The sequence below is a fragment of the Mustela nivalis genome (genome assembly GCF_964662115.1).
Source record: "Mustela nivalis genome assembly, chromosome: 20".
Taxonomy (NCBI): Eukaryota; Metazoa; Chordata; class Mammalia; order Carnivora; family Mustelidae; genus Mustela; species Mustela nivalis.
Window position 1 is genome coordinate 41212108 of NC_139039.1, and position 18673 is coordinate 41230780.

The 18673-nt window shown below is 54.7% G+C and overlaps 1 protein-coding gene and 1 long non-coding RNA gene across 6 annotated transcripts in view; one reads left to right on the forward strand and one right to left on the reverse strand.

Annotated features, from left to right (window-relative positions):
- Positions 1 to 18673, reverse strand: part of FBXO25 (F-box protein 25) — a gene marked incomplete at its 5' end in the record, with an annotated part of 53200 nt that overhangs the window by 13231 nt on the left and 21296 nt on the right. For 4 of the 5 annotated variants that reach the window (XM_082715302.1, XM_082715304.1, XM_082715301.1 and 1 more), the window contains 3 exons: positions 5817 to 5909; positions 8275 to 8324; positions 9318 to 9421. In XM_082715302.1, coding sequence (XP_082571428.1) covers positions 5817 to 5909; positions 8275 to 8324; positions 9318 to 9421 — 247 coding nt within the window. Of the gene's footprint in view, positions 1 to 5816; positions 5910 to 8274; positions 8325 to 9317; positions 9422 to 18673 lie in introns of those variants that run through there. The other variant, XM_082715305.1, reaches the window with a different exon arrangement.
- On the forward strand, positions 956 to 18440 carry LOC309855220. Its single transcript, XR_014306676.1, has 3 exons — positions 956 to 8540; positions 8594 to 11559; positions 11785 to 18440. It is a non-coding gene; the product is annotated as an uncharacterized lncRNA (long non-coding RNA).

Genomic DNA, 18673 nt, shown 5'->3' on the forward strand with positions numbered 1-18673 from the left:
GGGAAATCTGGTTTCCACCATTAAACGTTCTTCCAAGTCTGGAAGCTGCTAAAATACTCTTTCAGAAGACTGCGCTTTCGGAAAACCTCACTCGTCCAGCAGTTCCATGACCCACCTCCCGGTGACCATCTGTCAGCCACGTGCAAACACGGCCACTCGGTGAGGACTGGCTCACCCCCCAGGGCGGAGGGGTTAACAAACTCCTCTCACAGGATCCCAGGAGTTGGGGCCTAGAGAGTCGCAGACTGTCCCATCCCCCGCTACACCTGTTCCCCAAGCAGGTCACGAGCCCTGGGGACTGCCGAACGTTTGCTATACGGCTGAGTGTGTCTGCGGCTGAATCGCGGAGGGCGCACTCCCACTTCACAGAGCTGGAGAGAATCCGGCCCAGGACCCTGCACTCGACACCGTGAAAGTGTCCACCGCGTTCCGACAGGTGGGCGAGGGAGCGGCTTCCCACGCTGGGGGACACGGCCTCTGACGCTGGCAGCCGCAGGCTAACGCGAACCGGAAGAACAAGCTGAAGAGGAAAGTTACCATCGCAGAGGAAAGCCGGTGTTCCTACGAGGGTTTTAGTAAAGCCGAAGTAAACCGAACTGTCCGTCCATGAGATGCTCCGGTTACAGGCGCCCAGGGAGTGAGAGTGAAGAACCGGCTCTGCCACCCCCAGAAGATGAACAGTGCGCATCTGGGGAAGCGCAGGACGTAACGACAAGCGCACTTGTCTGGAGGAGTCCCAGCCGCGTTCTCGGTATCACAGAACACATGGCAGGGTCCTACCCGGGACTTAAAATTCTGTGCGTCCCCACAAAAATACAAATAGGCAGGCACACCTGTTTCCAAAAGAGAGCATTTCCTGGAGAACACCTGGAAATGAAGAGCGGCCGCCCGCGGGGGAGGCGGGGCCACGGGGGGAGGGGTGCAGGGGGAGAGGGGCCGGGTAGGAGCAGCCTGCGGAGGGATGGGGGGACTCACCACACTGTGTGGTGGCGTGCAGCTCCCTTCCTGAGCGTGTGCTGTCCTCTAAAACCTACCGAACCAGCGAGCCAGCGCAGGAAGCAGAAGAGGGGGCAGTGTGCCAGCGACGGCGGTGGGGCCTCAGGCCCATCTGCAGGCCCAGGCCCATGGACCGCAGGCACACGTCCCACGCAGCCCAGATGAAGGCGTAAGCACTTTATACTTCTGAGGGGATTCTCCCCGGGGAGTCCCTGCTGCAGGAAACACAGCGTATCTAACCCGGTGCAAACCTCAGCAGCTGCTGCTTTCACAACCTTCCTGGAAAACGCCCACAGCCCTTCAATCCACGGCTGCTCCAGCCACCCGCACACTGCCCTGCTGTCCCCAACATCGGGCAGGGGAGTGTGGTCTGTTCTTTTCTCCCAGCGCTACAGGGAGGGCCTGGGACCCCACAGGAAACAGGAGGAGGATGAAGGCTACACCCACAGGAGAGACCCAACCCGAGCTCCAGCAAGGACAGACGAGCGCTGGGTCAGCTGGCCCGCGTCTGTCCTAGGCTGCCAGCTGTCTGGCCACGGGCCCTCACTCCACCATGATGGACAAGGCCTCGCGCCCAGGGGGCTCTGTGGTGAGCAAAGCAGGCCGGGTCCCACGCTCAGGATGACCAGGCTGGCACACAGGCCACCCATGCAGGAAGGAGCCGGAGCTGGGGTTGAGTCGGCCCTGCAATGCCGTGCCCATCTCCCTCAACGTGGCTTCACTCACAGAGATGACAAGTGCTTATGGCAGAGCACAGCCGGAATCTGGCGCCAAAGATTCTCTGAAAGTGTTGGCTTCCTATGTTTCCAAGTGTATGCTTAATTTTCTTAAGTAAAATCTTCAAACTTCCACCACATCTGTCCTTAATTTAATGAAAGCAAGCTCATAAAACTCACCAAAAATGCTGTTAACATGACTTATAAATGGGATAAATGAAATGTGAGCTGAATTATGGATGCGGTATTGAGAACTGTTCACTCGGGGCGCTGTGAGCTCAGCTGCTTGGGCGGCTGTCTTCAGCTCAGGCTGTGATCCCAGGGTCCTGGGATGGAGCCCTTCGTGAGGCACCCTGCTCGGTGTGGAGTCTGCTTCTCCCTCTCCTGCTCCCCATACTATGCCTCCTCTCTCTCCTCCAATGAGTGGATGAAATCTTTAAACAACAACAACAACAACAAACACTGTTCACACGCTAAGGGTCAAATCTTTTTTTTTTTTTTAGATTTTATTTATTTGAGAGAAAATAAGTGAGAGCGCACATGAGCAGCAGGAGAGGAAGAGGGAGAAGCAGACTTTCCCACTGGGCAGGGAGCCGAATGTCGGGCTTGAGCCCAGAACCCTGGGACCAGGACCTCAGCTGAAGGCAGGTGCTTAACGACTAAAGCCACCCAGGCGCCCCACCAAGGGTCAAATCTAAGCTGTAACTTGACTTGTCTTTTTCTTTATCAAGAAGGAAATTTCTCATGGCATATTATGAAATATTAATTGCAAAGAGTTGATAAGAGAAAAATTACTACTAAGTGAAAATATTTGTTAGCATTGATTCTGTGAAGGTAAATTTAATAGCTCAATAAATTATGCTAAGGCTTTCAAAGTAACTGGCCAGGACAATTTTCGCAATCTGTTCAAACACAGAGGACAACGGGAGGAGATGGGGGAGACGAACCATGAGAGACTGCGGACTCTGAGAATCAAACTGAGGTTCTGGAGGGGCCGGGGGTGGGAGGTTGGGAGAGCCTGATGGTGGGGATTACGGAGGGCACAGACTGCACGGAGCACTGGGTGTGGTGCATAAACAATGAATCTTGGAACACTGAAAAAATAAAGTTTAAATATTAAAACAAAACAGGAAGAAGCTGGTTTCGAATTAGAGACAGGAGTTAAAAGCACTGTGACGCCGTGATGACCACCTAGCCTGAAACTAATGCACGGCAGCACGTTCATGAAAAGCAACGTGAGCACCGGTGAATAAGGACGATGACATGGTCAGCCGGCACAGGCAGCGTGAGCACTGCTGGAGGCGTCCGTGTTGGCCCAGAGCGGGCACTGGTGTCTGGACTCTGCTCCCAGCTGCCTGACGTGACCACATGCACCTCCCCACTTGCACAAAGTCAGGAACCCGCCCTGGCGCAGGAGGAACAGGCCCAGCCGCTGCTGCCCGCCCTGGGTTCTCCCTGCACAGTCACTCCCCGCTCCCCGGCTTCCCCGGAGTTCCCACCAACACTAGGCACACAAGTGACCCAATGGCTCAGCCCCAATTCTAAGTCAGCTACACGAGCTTGAGGAACACGGCACCTAAAATTATGTTTTCTCCTCTACAAAGCAGAGTGAGTACAGCTTGAAAAAATAACATTTGCTCCTCAAACTCAGACAAACATTATTAAAATTACTAAAGTAATCTAGTATGAAAATGCCGCAAACACTAACAGATAATCCCAAGAATGGCTTCTCCTATTGCATATAGGACTGTGGGGGAGACAACTTAGTTTGGATTTGTTTTCAGAAGACATCAAATTTCCACTCCTAACACGGTGAGAATGAGGACCACATCCACTCCAAAATGCTTAACTTTACTTCGGCAACCAAAACAATTTGTAATTGGACACTAAAATAATACCAATTTTTATTCAGAAAACATGTTAAAATCATTGATTAGTGTCCATTTAAACTGCTAACATCGGGGGAACAAGAGCATCTCATATTTTCATACTGAAGAGTACGTATTCATTTCTTCCACATAAATCCTCAAGGAAACCATCACCGAACACCTTGAGAAACATAAGCAAATGACCCAGGATGTCGGACACATGCCGCCTCCCATCTTGTTTCTCTGTGTCCCAACATGAACGGGCACAGACGAGTCCGCGTCACTCGCAGGACGAGCGCCTCAGCTGTGGACGCGGGACAAGCTGCCGTAGACCCGTTAAGCATCACGACAACCCACAGCTGCTCCCACGGATGACAGCGTCCGCCCCCAGCGGGCTCCAGCGCACGCGCCACATGTGCTTGTGCTGGAGAAGCCCACTCCTGAGCACACGCCCCGCAGTGCAACAAAGAATGCACAGCACCAAGCACGCGGAGGGCCCACCTCCCCGTGGAGGTGGCAGTGAGCTGAGTGGGGTGTCCCGGGGGCCCCAAGCAAATCCGGAGGTGAGAGCACAGAACGCAGCTGGGGGAGAGCTGGAGAGCTGGCGTGCGCAGAGAAGGTGCCAGAGCGCGGGCCGGGGCCAGGACCGCACAGGTGTGTCCACAGCAGCGCGCGGACTCAGAGCATCGCGGAGGCTGCCTTCTGTCTTCGCTTTTCGCAGAAGGCAGACACGGCAAGTGGGCCTTCGGAAGGCAACCCTGCCACCTCTGAAGGGGTGCGAAGGGGCAGGCCTGGGGGCTGAGAGGCGAGGATTCCCGCCGGGCAGTGACTGAGCGGGTCAAGCCTCACGCACCTGGCCTCGGCACCTCCGCAGTCCCTGGGCTCCTTGCGCCCCATCTCCAGGGAACGGCGCAGAGACTGCAGTGCTCCAGGAGGGCTCGGGGCCCTTTCGGGGGGCAATGCACACTTGCACGTTTTCTATGTATCAGAAAACAACCAGCAGAGGAAACGTAGTTTCATGGCCGTTATGTTGGCAAGAGGCTAACGTAGGTATTTTCATTTTCAAAAAGAGGAAAGGCTCTTCCGCGGGAGGAGTGAGGCACGCAGAGGGAACAACGAACCGTGAGCAGGTTCGGGCGGCTGGAAGGACGGACTCTGGCCCAGGGGGGACCCACCTCGTCGGAGCTCAGCACCCGCACCCTTGTGGAGCTCCCAGCTCCACCCTGGTGAGGACGCCCTCCCCCGGGACGGGGAGGCACTCAGTAGTGGCCAGGGACAGCTCTGGACGGCCTGTGCTTGCAGACAGTGCACAGAGAAATCCTCACCGAACAGAGACCTCTGTGCTCATGCACAGCTCCTGGCCACCGGACTCGCCGCACTCTGAACCAGCTGAGCGCAGCCACGGGGCCTCACCGGAGAACGGGCAAGGTGCCCCGCTGGCCAGGGCGTGCATCTGAATACAGCCCGCAGGGCCCAGAGCGCGGGACTCCAGACAGCACACGGCAGCAGAGGGGCCCACGCACACCGGTCACCGACGACGCCCTGGCAAACTCCGACCGGGGCCGAACCAAAGAGGTACTATTACCTCAGGTGTAGAGTGATTTAACGCACAATATTTCTGTCCCATCACTAATACTTTTAACTTCCTAGAAACCATTACAAGGAAACTATTTCTAACGTCTCACAGTCCTATTAAACCCGAAAATAACAGCATCGGAACCATCGTATACACTTTGCCTATAACACACATTGCACAGGGTATACATTCTCTGTGAGCCGAGACAGAATTTTCTGTACAAACAGATGGCAGTGCATCCAGGCTTCCGCAGACATGGACTCTTCTCTCCTGCCAGCTCGCTGCTGGTCCCTGAGGCAGCGCGCATGCCTGGGAGTAACACGGAGTAGAACGCGCACATGAAACCACTGGGCGGGAGTCTCAGGAAGACCCGCGCTCGCCCCTGGGTCTCCCACAGCAATGCACCCGAGGGTGCGGCTGGGTGACGTGGGCAACGTGAGGCGGCCCCGGGAGAAAGTGCGTGGCATGAGGGGCGCTGGTGCGGGAGAAACGCCCAGCACTTCTGTTTCCTCCTGAGCTCGCTCCTCGTGCTCTGCTCTGCTATCAAACAAGCACAACTTCGCACCAACACTAGAACTAGCGCCTTAAATATGTACACATGTCACCTTCAAATCCCAGCCCATCAAGTGTCCTCGAAACGGCTTTGAAACGAAGACTTACTTTGACCACGTAAGTGAATCTCCGAATGTCCTGAATTGCACTTGAGAAGTCTAAGCGGTTGAAAGCCTCTCCCAGAGTACAATAGCCGTGCCTCTGCAAAAACAGACACAGAGCAGTTGAGATCTGTAATTAGTCACTTAGTCAAAATGGAGTGACAGTTAATGTGATCAGTCTGTGCAAATTTTTTTTAATTTTGGGAAAGGGCATTTGTTTTTATGATATATTCCATCCTTAGTGGGGAGTAAAACAGCAATGGTAAATGTCACGTAGAATTAAGACGCTACATTCTGCCATTCTCACACCACTACAGACACGACAAAGACAAACACTTGGTCAGGATCCTGGTGATTTCTCTTGTCGGACAAGCTGGGGAACTTCAATCTCACTGGGGTGTGTTCTAGGCTAAGCGCCTACAGATGCACAGGCCGTCTGCCCGGCTACTGTGAAGATGGGTTTGCTGCAGACACACACGCAGAAACGCCCACGCCCTGTGCAGGGAGCCCCTTGCCCCATGGGTCTACAGGGCTCCCCGTGGGTCTGGAAGGCACCCCGCACACCGGGCCAAGGCCTGAGGCCCAGGGCTGGGGGTGACTACGTGCAGTGTCCGGGGGGGAGCAGAAGACACCTGGCAGCGAAACCAGGAGCTGGTCGTCAGACCCACAGGACCCAGAAGCCAAGGGAACAGGTGGACACGGAGAACGTGTTTTCGGTACTGGAAACCCTGCCACCTATTTCAGCTGCGTGTCCTTCATGACGGGCCCTGCAGTCTGCACCGGTCTGCACGGAGCTGTGCACTGGGTGTGAGGAGTCATTCCAAACTTGAGCTTCTGCACTGGAAATCCTGAGAGTATACGGAGATTTTCAAGTCACGGTTGTGGGGTTAGATGAACTCGTGACAGTCCTAGAAACATGAGGTGACAGATGACCCCTTGCCTCTCAAACAGATGGTGGGACAGGCGCTAGTGAAGCAGCTGGAGTGCACGCCCGCATCTCAGACCAAACACACCCCATGAAAGTTGATTTGGTTTTGTGCCCAAATCCTAAGAATGGTCTTAATGTGTGCACAAACCAACAAGACACATGTTTTTAAACAATACACGTTATTAATGAGTATCTACTATACGCAGACTATTTTCCTGGGAGCTGTGCAGGAAGCAAAGGTGAATTATAGATTATAATCTGAAGTCCATCACTGCTGACATTTCTACTCCTCCTTGAATGGAACTGTAAATGCTAGTATAGACACAGACTCCTTTTCAGGAGGCCACCCATGCCACAGCGGCTTCTTTTCGGGGGGGATTAAATCTAATTGACAGACTATGAAACACTTGTTTGGGCCACACGAGCCCGCCTGCGTTTGGGGGGCCTGGTACCACACGTGGAAGCTCAGAGGCTGTGGGGCAGCCCCAGTGGGCCACGCAGACAAGCAGCAACAGTACCTGGTCCGTATCAGGTGCTCAGCCCAGAGACGCAGCCAAGGGTAAGAAGCCTGGCTGTGCTCCTGCCCCAGGGCCCACGCAACACCTCTGCAGTCTCACCAGAAATCTCCCTTTGCTGCTCACGCTGTCCTGACTGGCTCTCTGCTCTGTAGTCCGTGTGGTAACACAGAGCAGATCAAGCATTACACAGGCATGAGCAGCAGCCAGTCAGAGTCTGCCAAGCGCTCTCATGAGCGTGTGCGTAAGCCGAGACCGAGCTCAAACCCACAGCAGTCCTCACCACCAACCGGCCGGATCAGTCTTCCGGCTCAGAAGCCAGCCCTAAGCTTCTGGGAAGTGGCGCCACATCAGAACAACCATCACTAACACTTCTGGACATCGTACCCCTACACTAAACAACTACTTCCTCAACCGTGCTCCCCGACTGCTACCAAGTAAGGAAAGGAAGAGCGTCTCAGGCTGCGAAAGGGAGGAGGCGTCCATGGGTACTAAGGAGAGAAGGAGGCAGAGTCAAAGTGAAAGGCCCACGGCCCACAGAAAAGCTGCCGCCAGCGTGGCAAAAGACAGGAGCAGGACGGGCTCCCACTGGTCTGGAGAGGTTCAGACTTCACCACAATGTCACACCGGTTCTAGATGGGGGCCACCCCTGTTCTCACTGCCCGCAACACACGAGAGCAAGGACACACATGCCAGCAGCACCTGAGCTCACACCAGCAGCTTCTGGGGAGAGGCGGTGGGAAAGCGTCACACCGTCTAAGGGTCCATCCTTGCTCTGAAACAGCCCTCCGGTTGACGCAGATCTGCGGCGGGGGCACTAACCACACACAGGTACACACAGGTACACACACGTGCGTGCACACACATGCACACACGAGTCACCGCTTCAAAGATCCTAGGTTTTCATCTGCTAGAATGTGAGCCAGAGATCTCATACTGCAAAAGAGAGAATTTATTTAATATGACATTACGTATTCAACAGAAAACACCAAATACACTCTTATTTATAATGGAATACTTACTTCTCTCGTGCTTTCTTTATGGACATAGATCCATTTCTCACGATAAAAACCTAGAATAAAAATTAACTTTGTTTTTAAAATCTGGCAAATCATTTAAAATGAAGATTTTTACGGAACTTCAACAGTTGTACATGGTAACAAAATTAATCTGACTTAAACAGACAAGAGATGCTATCACTTGGTTGAATGTCAACAGAATTGCTCTGTTTCCCGACACCAGTTTAAGAGCTGCTGAAACATCTTGACATGAAAAATGACTTCAGATCGTGTCACATCTTAGCAACTTGGACGAAAACTAGCCTATGAGAAATGACTTCAGATCGTGTCACATCTTAGCAACTTGGACGAAAACTAGCCTATGAGAAACCGCAGTTAATAGTGAAACATAAAGGACTATAAAAACGGGATTTGTAAAAAAAAAAAAAAAAAAAAAAAGAATTGATTAGTCATTAATTCTGAGTACCCTAACAATTTTTCTTCTTCTACTGTTGCCTTTTTCATGCAACTCAGACCCTGAACCTCAAGGACGTGGCGACTCTGTTCTCCACAGGACTCCGTCTTCCCCAGCAGCCTGAATACCCTAAGACAGAGGCCAGCGACTCCTGCTCGGGCCACAGTGGGAAGTGGGGCCTGTCGCGCAGGTGAGCCACGGGCAGGAGGCTCCCTGCCCGACCGGGCCTGCGTGCTTCCCTTGGCTCCCAGGCCAGCTCTGCCCGGAGTCCAGAGTCAAGACCCCTGCGACCTGGGCTTTTTGCTTGGGAGCGAACGGGTAATTGAGCTCACGACCATTTTTCAGTGATTACACATGCATGAGCTGCTTTTTGGGTTTTGCTCTCTTTTTTGTTTTAGCAAATCTTGCTCACTAAATGGTGAAGCTGCAAAGAGTCTGACAACCAAGTCGGTGGGCAGTACTGCATACAGAGCCGTTATTCATGTGTCTGCCGTCCCCTACTTCTTCAGACAGCAAATCGTCAAAACAATTTAGTATGTCAATATATTAAACAAGTAAAATACCATGAAATTGTTAATAAAAATGATCTTACATTGAGCATTTGTATCATTTCTAAAATGATCCTTTTTCCTCTTTTTGGACGTGTATTCCTGCTCTTCGTTACTGAATATTTCTTCATCGTCACTATTTAAGATACTGAAATAAAGACACATTTTATTAAAGACTTTCACACGGAGATCTTCATTCGGCTTTTCTTTTATAAAACAAGATATTGGTTTGCAACTCAGGAGACCAAAACAAAAATTGGGAAATTCTGAAAGCAACCATTGACTTTCAAAGCAGCACATTCCAAGTCTGAGGTTACACGGCTAATGTGTCCTCTGTTGTTTGCGGCAAGAAATCGGAGGTTTACCAGGTCCTTCTGAGGATGCCAGAGCAGGAAGGGCAGAGCGCGGTCAGACCAGGCCAGGGTGTTGGGTACGCGCCACCAAGAGAGGCTCACACTTGATGGCCTTCACTGTGACACGGACAATACTACAAACACTCGGGAAGTGGGTCAGTGGGAGAACAGGGTGCCCAGGACAGACTCATGGCGTACCAACTCCTGAGCCCACATCTCCTTCATCCTCCCCAGGCTAACCCTAACCACCACCGCACAGGAGCTGGCTTAGGAAGCACCGACCGAACAATACGGACTGTTAAGGTGCTTAACTGAAGCCAGGTGACGGAAAAGGTTGATTTTCCTACTTAAATACATCTAATTAAAAGCTTTCCCAATTTCTCTTTTTCTTTCTTCCCCATTTTTTTTTTTTTTTTTTTTGGCTAAAATAAGGAAACAATAAGGCACTAACTCAACAACTTAAATACATTTTCTTTAAAAGGTACTTTATAGTTTAAAAAAATAATAACAGTACACAGCATTCCACCCCATCAAAGGTAAAGGTGCACACAATTTTTATTTCCAAAACATCATGAGTGGGCCAGTTAGAGGCTCGCAGAGAGGTAATGCGCTGGCTGGTGGAGGTCTGGGCCCAACACTCGGGCCGAGGGCTAATGCTGCTGTTTTCCAGCACACTCGACAAGAAGGCGGTGACAGCGCCACTAGCCAGAGTTTACATCTCACCAACGCAGCTGCCTGCACCAAGGGAATCCATTTATCACGGTCAGAAGACACTCACACCGCACTGGCAACGGCTGTAAATCACCAGGACAGGTGCAAGTGCACTGACGAAAACATGCGAAGTTTCCCATTCGGTGGCAGGTTCCACCAAAGGAACTCCTGGATACCGGCTGGTCCCATGGTGCCACACTCAACCTTAGGGGAGTCAGGTGTCCTTGATCCAGATCCTGAACACAAGTCAGCTTTTCCAAACTAGAGCCAGGAGCACACCAAGGAAGGGCAAACATCTGCTGCTCTCCACGGCCCACGCCACACAGACGACACAGCCTGCAGGACGGACCCCCGGACGGGAGACGCCGTTCTATCCCGCAGACACGAGGCAGGACTGGCTGCAGGAGCTGTCCTTCTAGCACGTGTATCACAGTGTGGCGATGGCCCCTGGGGCTCCCCATGCTAGCACACACACAACGTGGCCATGTGGGTAGTGTGAAGGTGCTCACTGGACTCCGTCAGGTCCCGGGGCCACACCAGGCATGGCACCCAACTTGGGTCCACACAGAACATCAAGAGAAAACACCCACTCTAAGGAAACGAAGTTGCCATTTTCACAAAGCATATCTTCAGTGGTTTTTATACTGCCAGGTAAGAACATACACATATCTAAGCAGGTAAGAAAAAGAAATGCTTCCAAGATTGACATTCAACATTTAAAAACATCATTCCATGCTAAGCGAAGTAAGTCAGAGAAAGACATTTATCATATAATCTCTCTGATATGAGGAATTTGAGAGGCAGGGCAGAGGGTTACGGAGGGGCGGATAAAACAAGATGAGATCGGGAGGGAGACAAACCATACCTAAGAGACTCTCAATCTCACAAAACCAACCGAGGGTTGCCGAGGGAAGGGGAGGGAGAGGGTGGTGGGTGATGGACACTGGGGAGGGTGTGCGCGATGGGGAGTGCTGTGACCTGTGTGAGCCCGACAAGTCACAGAGACCTGTGCCCCTGGGGCTAATGATACATTGTTTGTTTAAAAAGAAAAAGGGAAGGAAAGATGGGAGGGAGGGAGGGAGGAAGAGAAACTCTCACTCCATTCCGTGCGCACGGGAGCCGCTGAGCCACCGCAGTTCACAGGGATGCCCGCCTTTATCACCTCTGGTTTTACACGCGAGATCAACAGCGCCAACTCGGATTTAAAAGTCAGGAAATTGGGGTGCCTGGGTGGCTGAGTGGGTTAAGCCGCTGCCTTCGGCTCAGGTCATGATCTCAGGGTCCTGGGATCAAGCCCCGCATCGGGCTCTCTGCTCAGTGGGGAGCCTGCTTCCCTCTCTCTCTCTGCCACCTCTCTACCTACTTGTGATTTCTCTCTGTCAAATAAATAAATAAAATCTTTAAAAAAAAAATAAAAAAATAAAAAAATAAAATAAATAAAAGTCAGGAAATTTAACACAAAACCAAACAGCTGAAATAAAAATGAGTAGAATGAACAGACATTTCTCCAAAGATGACACACTGGAGGTCAACAGGCACAGGAAACGATGCTCCGTCACCAGACACGAGGGACACAGTGAGCGGCCAGCTCCCACCTTGCAGGACGGCCACCACACAGAGCCTGGAAAATAACAAGTGTTGGCGAGGACACAGGAGCCCCTGTGCTGGTGGGAATGAAGGGCAGCCTCTTCGGAAACACGTGTTTAGCAGCACCCCTACAGAAACCAAGCACAGCACCCCTGGCTGACCCAAGCCCCCTCCTGGGTGGTGTCTAGGAGTGAAAGCAGACTGTCCACGGGCACCTGCACACCGGCGCTCCCGGCAGCTGGCAGGCCAGAGCCACTCGTGTCTGCGCACACGGGTGGACGAGCACCACGGAAGGTGGTCCCTGCACACAACAGGGCATTCTCCAGCTCGGAACAGAAGGGAATCCCGGCACACACCGGGACGTGGGGGACTCAGAGGACATCATCGGAGTGAAACAAGCAGTCACGGGAGGACAAAGTCCGCGTGCTTCCGAGAGCCTGTGGGACGCCACGGAGTCAGAGAGCAGGGTGGACGGAGCTGGAAGTGGGAGGAAGCGTGGCGTCCAAGCACGGGGACGGGGCATCAGTGGGGGGCATGGGGAGGGCTGCAGAGCGGCGCGCACACACTCAGAGTCCCCCACACCCGAAGACGGCGAACACGGGGCGAGGTGCGCTTTATTCCCCACAGTGCTCGGGCCCTCCCTCTCTGCCAGTCGTGGTCCCCTTACCACCCCCAACTGCTCTGAGGTAAGCCCCCAATGGGCTCTCTCTCAAGATGACCCCAGTCCTGCTGGGGCAGGTGTGGCGAGTGTCTCTTCACAGACAAGCTCCCGCCAGGCAGGGAGTGGGGGGTCCCCGACGCCTGCGGTGTGCCCTGCTTCCACAGGAAGCTCCCGCGGCCCCCACCACGAGGCAGGGCCGCACACTCTGGCCAGGAAGCCCGTCCGCCTGCAGCTGCACCTCGTCGGGGCCCTTCTCCGGAGCCGCCCGCGGTCTTCTGAGCACACTTGGGCCCCGCAGTGATGCACGGCGTCTCTCCTTCCCCGGGTTTCGCTCGGGGCGGGAAGCTGCAGCCCCCAGCCCCGCCCGCCTGCTCCCAGCAGGGACCTCACACGCTGCCTGGACGCAGGCAGGATGGGGCTGAGGAGTGGCCCTTCAGAACCCGCCTAAACGCTCACCCCGGTTCCAGGGCACGCCACCTTACCAGCCCTCGGAGAGGTCTCACGCCCTCTCTCGACGTCTTCCCCTTCCTCTAACGGGACCGTTGTGTTCGCTGGACGCGTCCAAGGCTCCCTTGCCCTACCCCCATCTCAGAAGTCATTTTCTCCTCCTGCTGCTCAGGCGGGTGCTTTCCACTCGCCCACCTCCCCGATCCCTGCCCGTCCTTCTGCGTCCCCTCGTCTGCTGTGCGTCCCTCCGGCGTGACCGTATCCTCCGGCCCCGACCATATCCTCCGGCCCGACCGTATCCTCCGGCCCCGACCAGCTCTGTCTGTGTCTCCTGTGTCCGCCGAGGGCCTGGGTCCACCCAGCCTTCCCTCCAGCTGAGCGAGCATCTGCATGACCGTTCGGCTCTTCCTCAGGCACTGCCTGCCTCTGTGTCGGGCAGTTCTGCTGCCGTTGTGTCTGGTTCTCCCGGAGCACAGGCCTCTGTCGACCCATTCTGCTTGGCCTTCTGTGTGTGTTTTCGTGAGTCCTAAACCTGAGGAAGGGTACTGTGCCTGCCGGCGACTGGGCAAGCTGGACAGAGCTGTGGCGGGTGGAGGCTGGGGGTCGGAAGGCTCTCCGTGCCAGGCCGCCCTGTGGGATGGCCAGAGCCACCGTGGGAGTGGGTGGGAACAGCCCCGAGGCTCCCCATGCAAACGGCACTCTGGCAAGACGGTGGCGCTAAGCAGCTGTCCCAGGGCCTTCCCAGTGTGGGCACCCTGACAGGACAGTACGTGAGGAGAAGCAAACACAGGCTGATGCAGTCTCTGGGCTCTCATGCGGGGGGCACCCCGGAGGGACAACTCGGGCGGGGGGGCCACCGAGGTGCTCCAGGCTGCGCACAGAGTGCCCTGATGAGACTGCTACTGCCGAAGTGGGCACGGGCCACGGGGGTCTCTGGGCCGAGCGTGGAGGGGGCATCCTGGCAAGACAGCAGATGGCAGAGTCGGGGCAAGCCAGGGCGTCCCAGGCGCTCAGTGCAGGGGCGCCCTGGGGGGCTGGCTGGCAGGGCCTGGAGCCACCAAGCATCGGAAGCTGAGGCGGGGAGGGTCTGCAGTGTTCCTGGGTGCTCTGCACCTGTGTCGCCTTGCTGAGACAGCGGGAGCTGCAGTGAGCACCGAGCGGGGGTGCCCCAGGGTGCGCAGTGCTGGGGATACCTCCCAGGGGCGTCTGGGGCTGCTGTGGGCTCAGGGGCCTGGGTGGGATGCGGCAGGCTGGTCAATGCGCCTGAACCCTGTTCCCATCCACACTATCAAGGGGAGGGGAGAGGTAAACCATGAGGCTCACCAGCCCCAAACCCAGAGAGTCCAGCAGCTCTCCACGGTTTGGTACAATTTTAAGGATATCTCTTTTATAAGCTAATTATCTTTTCAACGGTGGCTCGTTTCTGTGCCCCAGGGCCGACGCGTGTGCCCGCAGTTCTTCGGCACCCTCTCCCTGTTGTCGTTCACGGCACCGGGGTGGGTCCTCCCCCACGGTGTCCTCCTCTGCTCACTCTCTGCTCGGTCTCTAGGTCTGTTGTGCAGAAGCTCCTCGGTCAGCCCTCAGTTCTTCTTCAGGAGGAACTGCTCAGTCAATAGTGCTGGATTTGGGGGTTCCCTGGAGCTGGTGAATTCAGTGGCTTCCTACGCTGTCATCATAACCGGATTTGGAAATAGGACCTCTGGCAATGGAATTAAGTGAAGGGGCTTGAGATAAAATCACCCTGGATAAACCATGGCAGCCCCAACCCCAAGAGCATAGAAGCCACAGGAAGACTGGCAGGGGAAGGCCGTGTGACTGTGGAGGCAGACACTGGAATGAGGCAGCCACCAGCCAAGGACCGTAGGACTGCCACAAACACCATATGCTGGGGATGGCCCCCAGAGCCCGTCCACACCTGCATTTTGGACTTCTGGCTCCGACACCACTGATGTTACGGTTACGGCAAAGCGTACCTTTAAATTACCTGAGCTCAGTACTGATCTCAAAAGCGCACGTGAGCTATCAACTCTGCTATCAAACACAGCAGACACTGGGAGAGAAAGCTCAGCAGACTTGATGCCTCATCAGAAACACAAACCACAGCCAACCTCAGATAAAAATGTGGCCACTTTCCCTCGAAACGGAACAAAACCCGGTGACGCCCGCAGACGAACGAGTCCAGGCTGACGTCCTCTGGCAGCTCCGTCGGGCCCTGAGCTGTGCGTCCGCGGCGACGTGGGGCCGGACAGCGCGCTCTCCTCTCCCCAGCGCCGCTGCGGTGGGAGCTCCAGCAGTTCCCGCGACAGTCCGCACTTCCACGTCCGTCCTCAGCGCAGGCCTGTGTGTTTGCACACACACTTTCCAAGAGAAAGACCAAGCGTCATAGCTCAGCTTCCCCCGCTGGCCAGTGTCCACATTACTCCAGTTCCTATTTCAGGTCACTCTTGCATTAGCAATTAGTCTTTCTTACAAAAAGATATTAAAAGGAAAAAGTCCAATTTATTTTTAAAAAAAGATTAAAAACCTGTTTTTAGGACTAACACTTTATTCCTGAATATCTCCCACAACACATTTAGGGACTCTGAGGCAGACGTATTACGGGGAGGGGGTGTGGGGCGGGTGGTGGCCATGCCGCCCCACGGTTTGCCCAGAAAGGAGACGCACTGGCCCCACAGACCACGTGGTTTAGTGAAGGAAAACGTGGTCTTGCAGAGGGTCGGATGGAGTTCTCCCGCAGACAGGCGGGCGGGCAGCCCAGCGACTCTGCCGTCTGTGAAGGAGAAGCCAACCGGGAGCGCGGAATGCGGGGCGGGCCAGCGCGACGTGGCCCTCACGGACTGCCTGTCACACAGAGCTGACCACCGCCTCCGGCTGCTACGCCTCCCGCAGACTCCGCACCGGCCGATAGTCCCACGGCCACCAGCCCTATCAAGTCCTCTCCACCTCGCGGCACAACACCCGGCCTGAAACGGCGAAGGCAACCCCAGAGCGGAGCTGGAGCAGGGGTCGCAGGCCAGAAACAGCCTCAGGAGACGAGCTAACCCTGTTCAGCGTGCAGGCCACGGCGGACGTCGGGAACGTGCACCAACACAGGAAGCACGAGAGCGGGGGCTTCGTGAGGAACCGGTTACGGGATCCACTCCGGAGCAGAGCGCTGGACACCAACAGGACGAGACAGGCAGAGGCCAACGGCCAGCAAGCAAATAACACGCATTTATTTGTAGGACTGTGGGCGCGACACAGCGCGTCCCGTCCCACGGCACCGTTCACGGAGATATTCGTAGGACTGTGGGCGCAACACAGCGCGTCCCGTCCCGCGGCACCGTTCACGGAGATATTCGTAGGACTGTGGGCGCGACACAGCGCGTCCCGTCCCACGGCACCGTTCACGGAGATATCCGTAGGACTGTGGGCGCGACACAGCATGTCCCGTCCCGCGGCACTGTTCACGGAGAACCAGCGCGAGGCCAGCAGCAAACTGCAGGGTTTACTGTAGGGAGCTGACCGTCTGTCGCTGAACAGAAGGAATGAAGGGACGACACAGATGTTCCTCAAACACAAGATGACAGGCTCTCCCGTGTATGAGACTATCCATGGGCGCAAGAGCACAGACACGACGGCGTCTGAAACACGGGTCACTGCAGCCCCACGGAGCAGAAGTACAGAGGGCGCGGCTCGGCTCCACAACGCAAAGAGCCAGGATGAGCTCAGAGGGCAAAGTCAGACACAAACCCCACATGTGAGCAGCACACCTCTGAGGAGACGGGAAACATACATCGGAATTCATGGGACTCCAGGAAAACAACCGTCACAGGAAATCACAGCATCAAGTACATGTAATTTAAATACAGGTAGACAGATAAAAACCTAAGAAAAGTGAGTAACTTAGACATACATTTTGGAAAGCTAGAGAATGAATTACTAAAGATAAAAGCAACTCCCAATAACTCGAAAAAAGGCAGCGCTAAAAAATCCGAAGCTAGTCCTCCGCAGAAACTAGTCAGCAAGATGAAGCACAAGATAGCTTATCCGAGAAATTAAAGCACAAACACTTACATTTCACAATGACAAGAAGAAAATTATGCAAACAGAAAATTTAAAGACTGTGAAGGACTGTATTACAAAATGCTCTTGTAAACTAAAAGAAATAAAACCGATAAATTTGGTAAGACACCACTAAAACTCAGATTCTCCCTTAGAGGCGGGGGTTGACTATAAAGTGCACCTAAGAAGCGGGAGACACGTGGGAGCGGGAGCAGCAGCGAGGGCAAGCGACTCGTCCCCACGGACCCTGAAACATAGCCTAAAACCTCGGGACAACAGCCTCTGCGCCGGCTCAAGGTGGCGACACAGGAGGACCCTGAGCCCAACACCCCCCTTGCACACACCAAGGCTCTGTAGCCAAGGAACAACTTCCTCCCTGAGCAGCTCCTCCACATCGAGTGAACAAGAAACACCACCACGAGAGCAGGTGGGAGAGGCTGAGACACAATCTCGCCGGGCACCCTACTGGGGCCCCAGTACAGCGACACACGATTGGGAGCCAATCACAACCACAAGCTTGTCCCTGAAGAGCAAAGGGCTTGAACCTGCGTGGGGAACCCCAACACCGGCAACCTGCATGAGAGACAAACCCTCAAACGTCCAGCTGGGAAGGCCACGGACACAAGCCACGGACACAAGGCCAAGGCAAATGAAAACGGCTCTCGTAGAGCTCCGTGTGCAGACTCCCCCATCCTGCGGCCCAGCACAGACTTTCTGGGAACGAGGCTCCCTGGCTCTTTATAAGGCACTGGCCTTGGTTTGGGGGTGGGGTGAAGGGGCAGGCCTACAATCTGACACACGCCTTGGAGCTGACTGACACGGCTTCCCTACACACATACTGGAGGGAACCTCTCTGTGCTCTCCTGCCACATCTGGAAAGGAGCCCATCCACGCACCCAGCAGGCAGATTTCCGTGGCTGCCAACCAGGGACACGGTCAGATCTCCCGGCTCTGGTGGCCAGCAGGGTCACACTCGCGTACTCTACACTGCTGCCCAAGGGTCTGGCCGCCCGTCAGCCGGAATCGGGGGCTGCCTGAGACCCACCCCCGGAGCACAGCCTGGTTTGGGTGCACTCTCAAGGACTAGGAGCCCGTAAACAGCAAGAGACAGCCTAGACGGTCATGAAGACCTGCAAGGTGACCAAGACTGAGGGCAGGGCTGACTGAGAAGTTGCATAGCCCAGACGCGGCCAAAGAGCTGATGGTTTCCTCTAATGCAGAAAAACCCACACGGAGAGTCAAATAAAATGAAGAAACAGAGTCGTATGCATGAAATAAAAAGATCAAACCCGAGGGCGCCTGGGTGGCTCAGTGGGTTAAGCCGCTGCCTTAGGCTCAGGTCATGATCTCAGGGTCCTGGGATCGAGTCCCGTATCGGGCTCTCTGCTCAGCAGGGAGCCTGCTTCCCTCTCTCTCTCTCTGCCTGCCTCTCCACTTGTGATCTCTCTCTGTCAAATAAATAAATAAAATCTTAAAAAAAAAAAAAAAGATCAAACCCAAGAAAATGTGCGGAGGTATCAGGAGGAGCCCCGCACCGCACACGGCAGCAGGAGGGCCCACCGCAGACTCAAGGCAAGAGCAGGCGAGGGGTCCAACA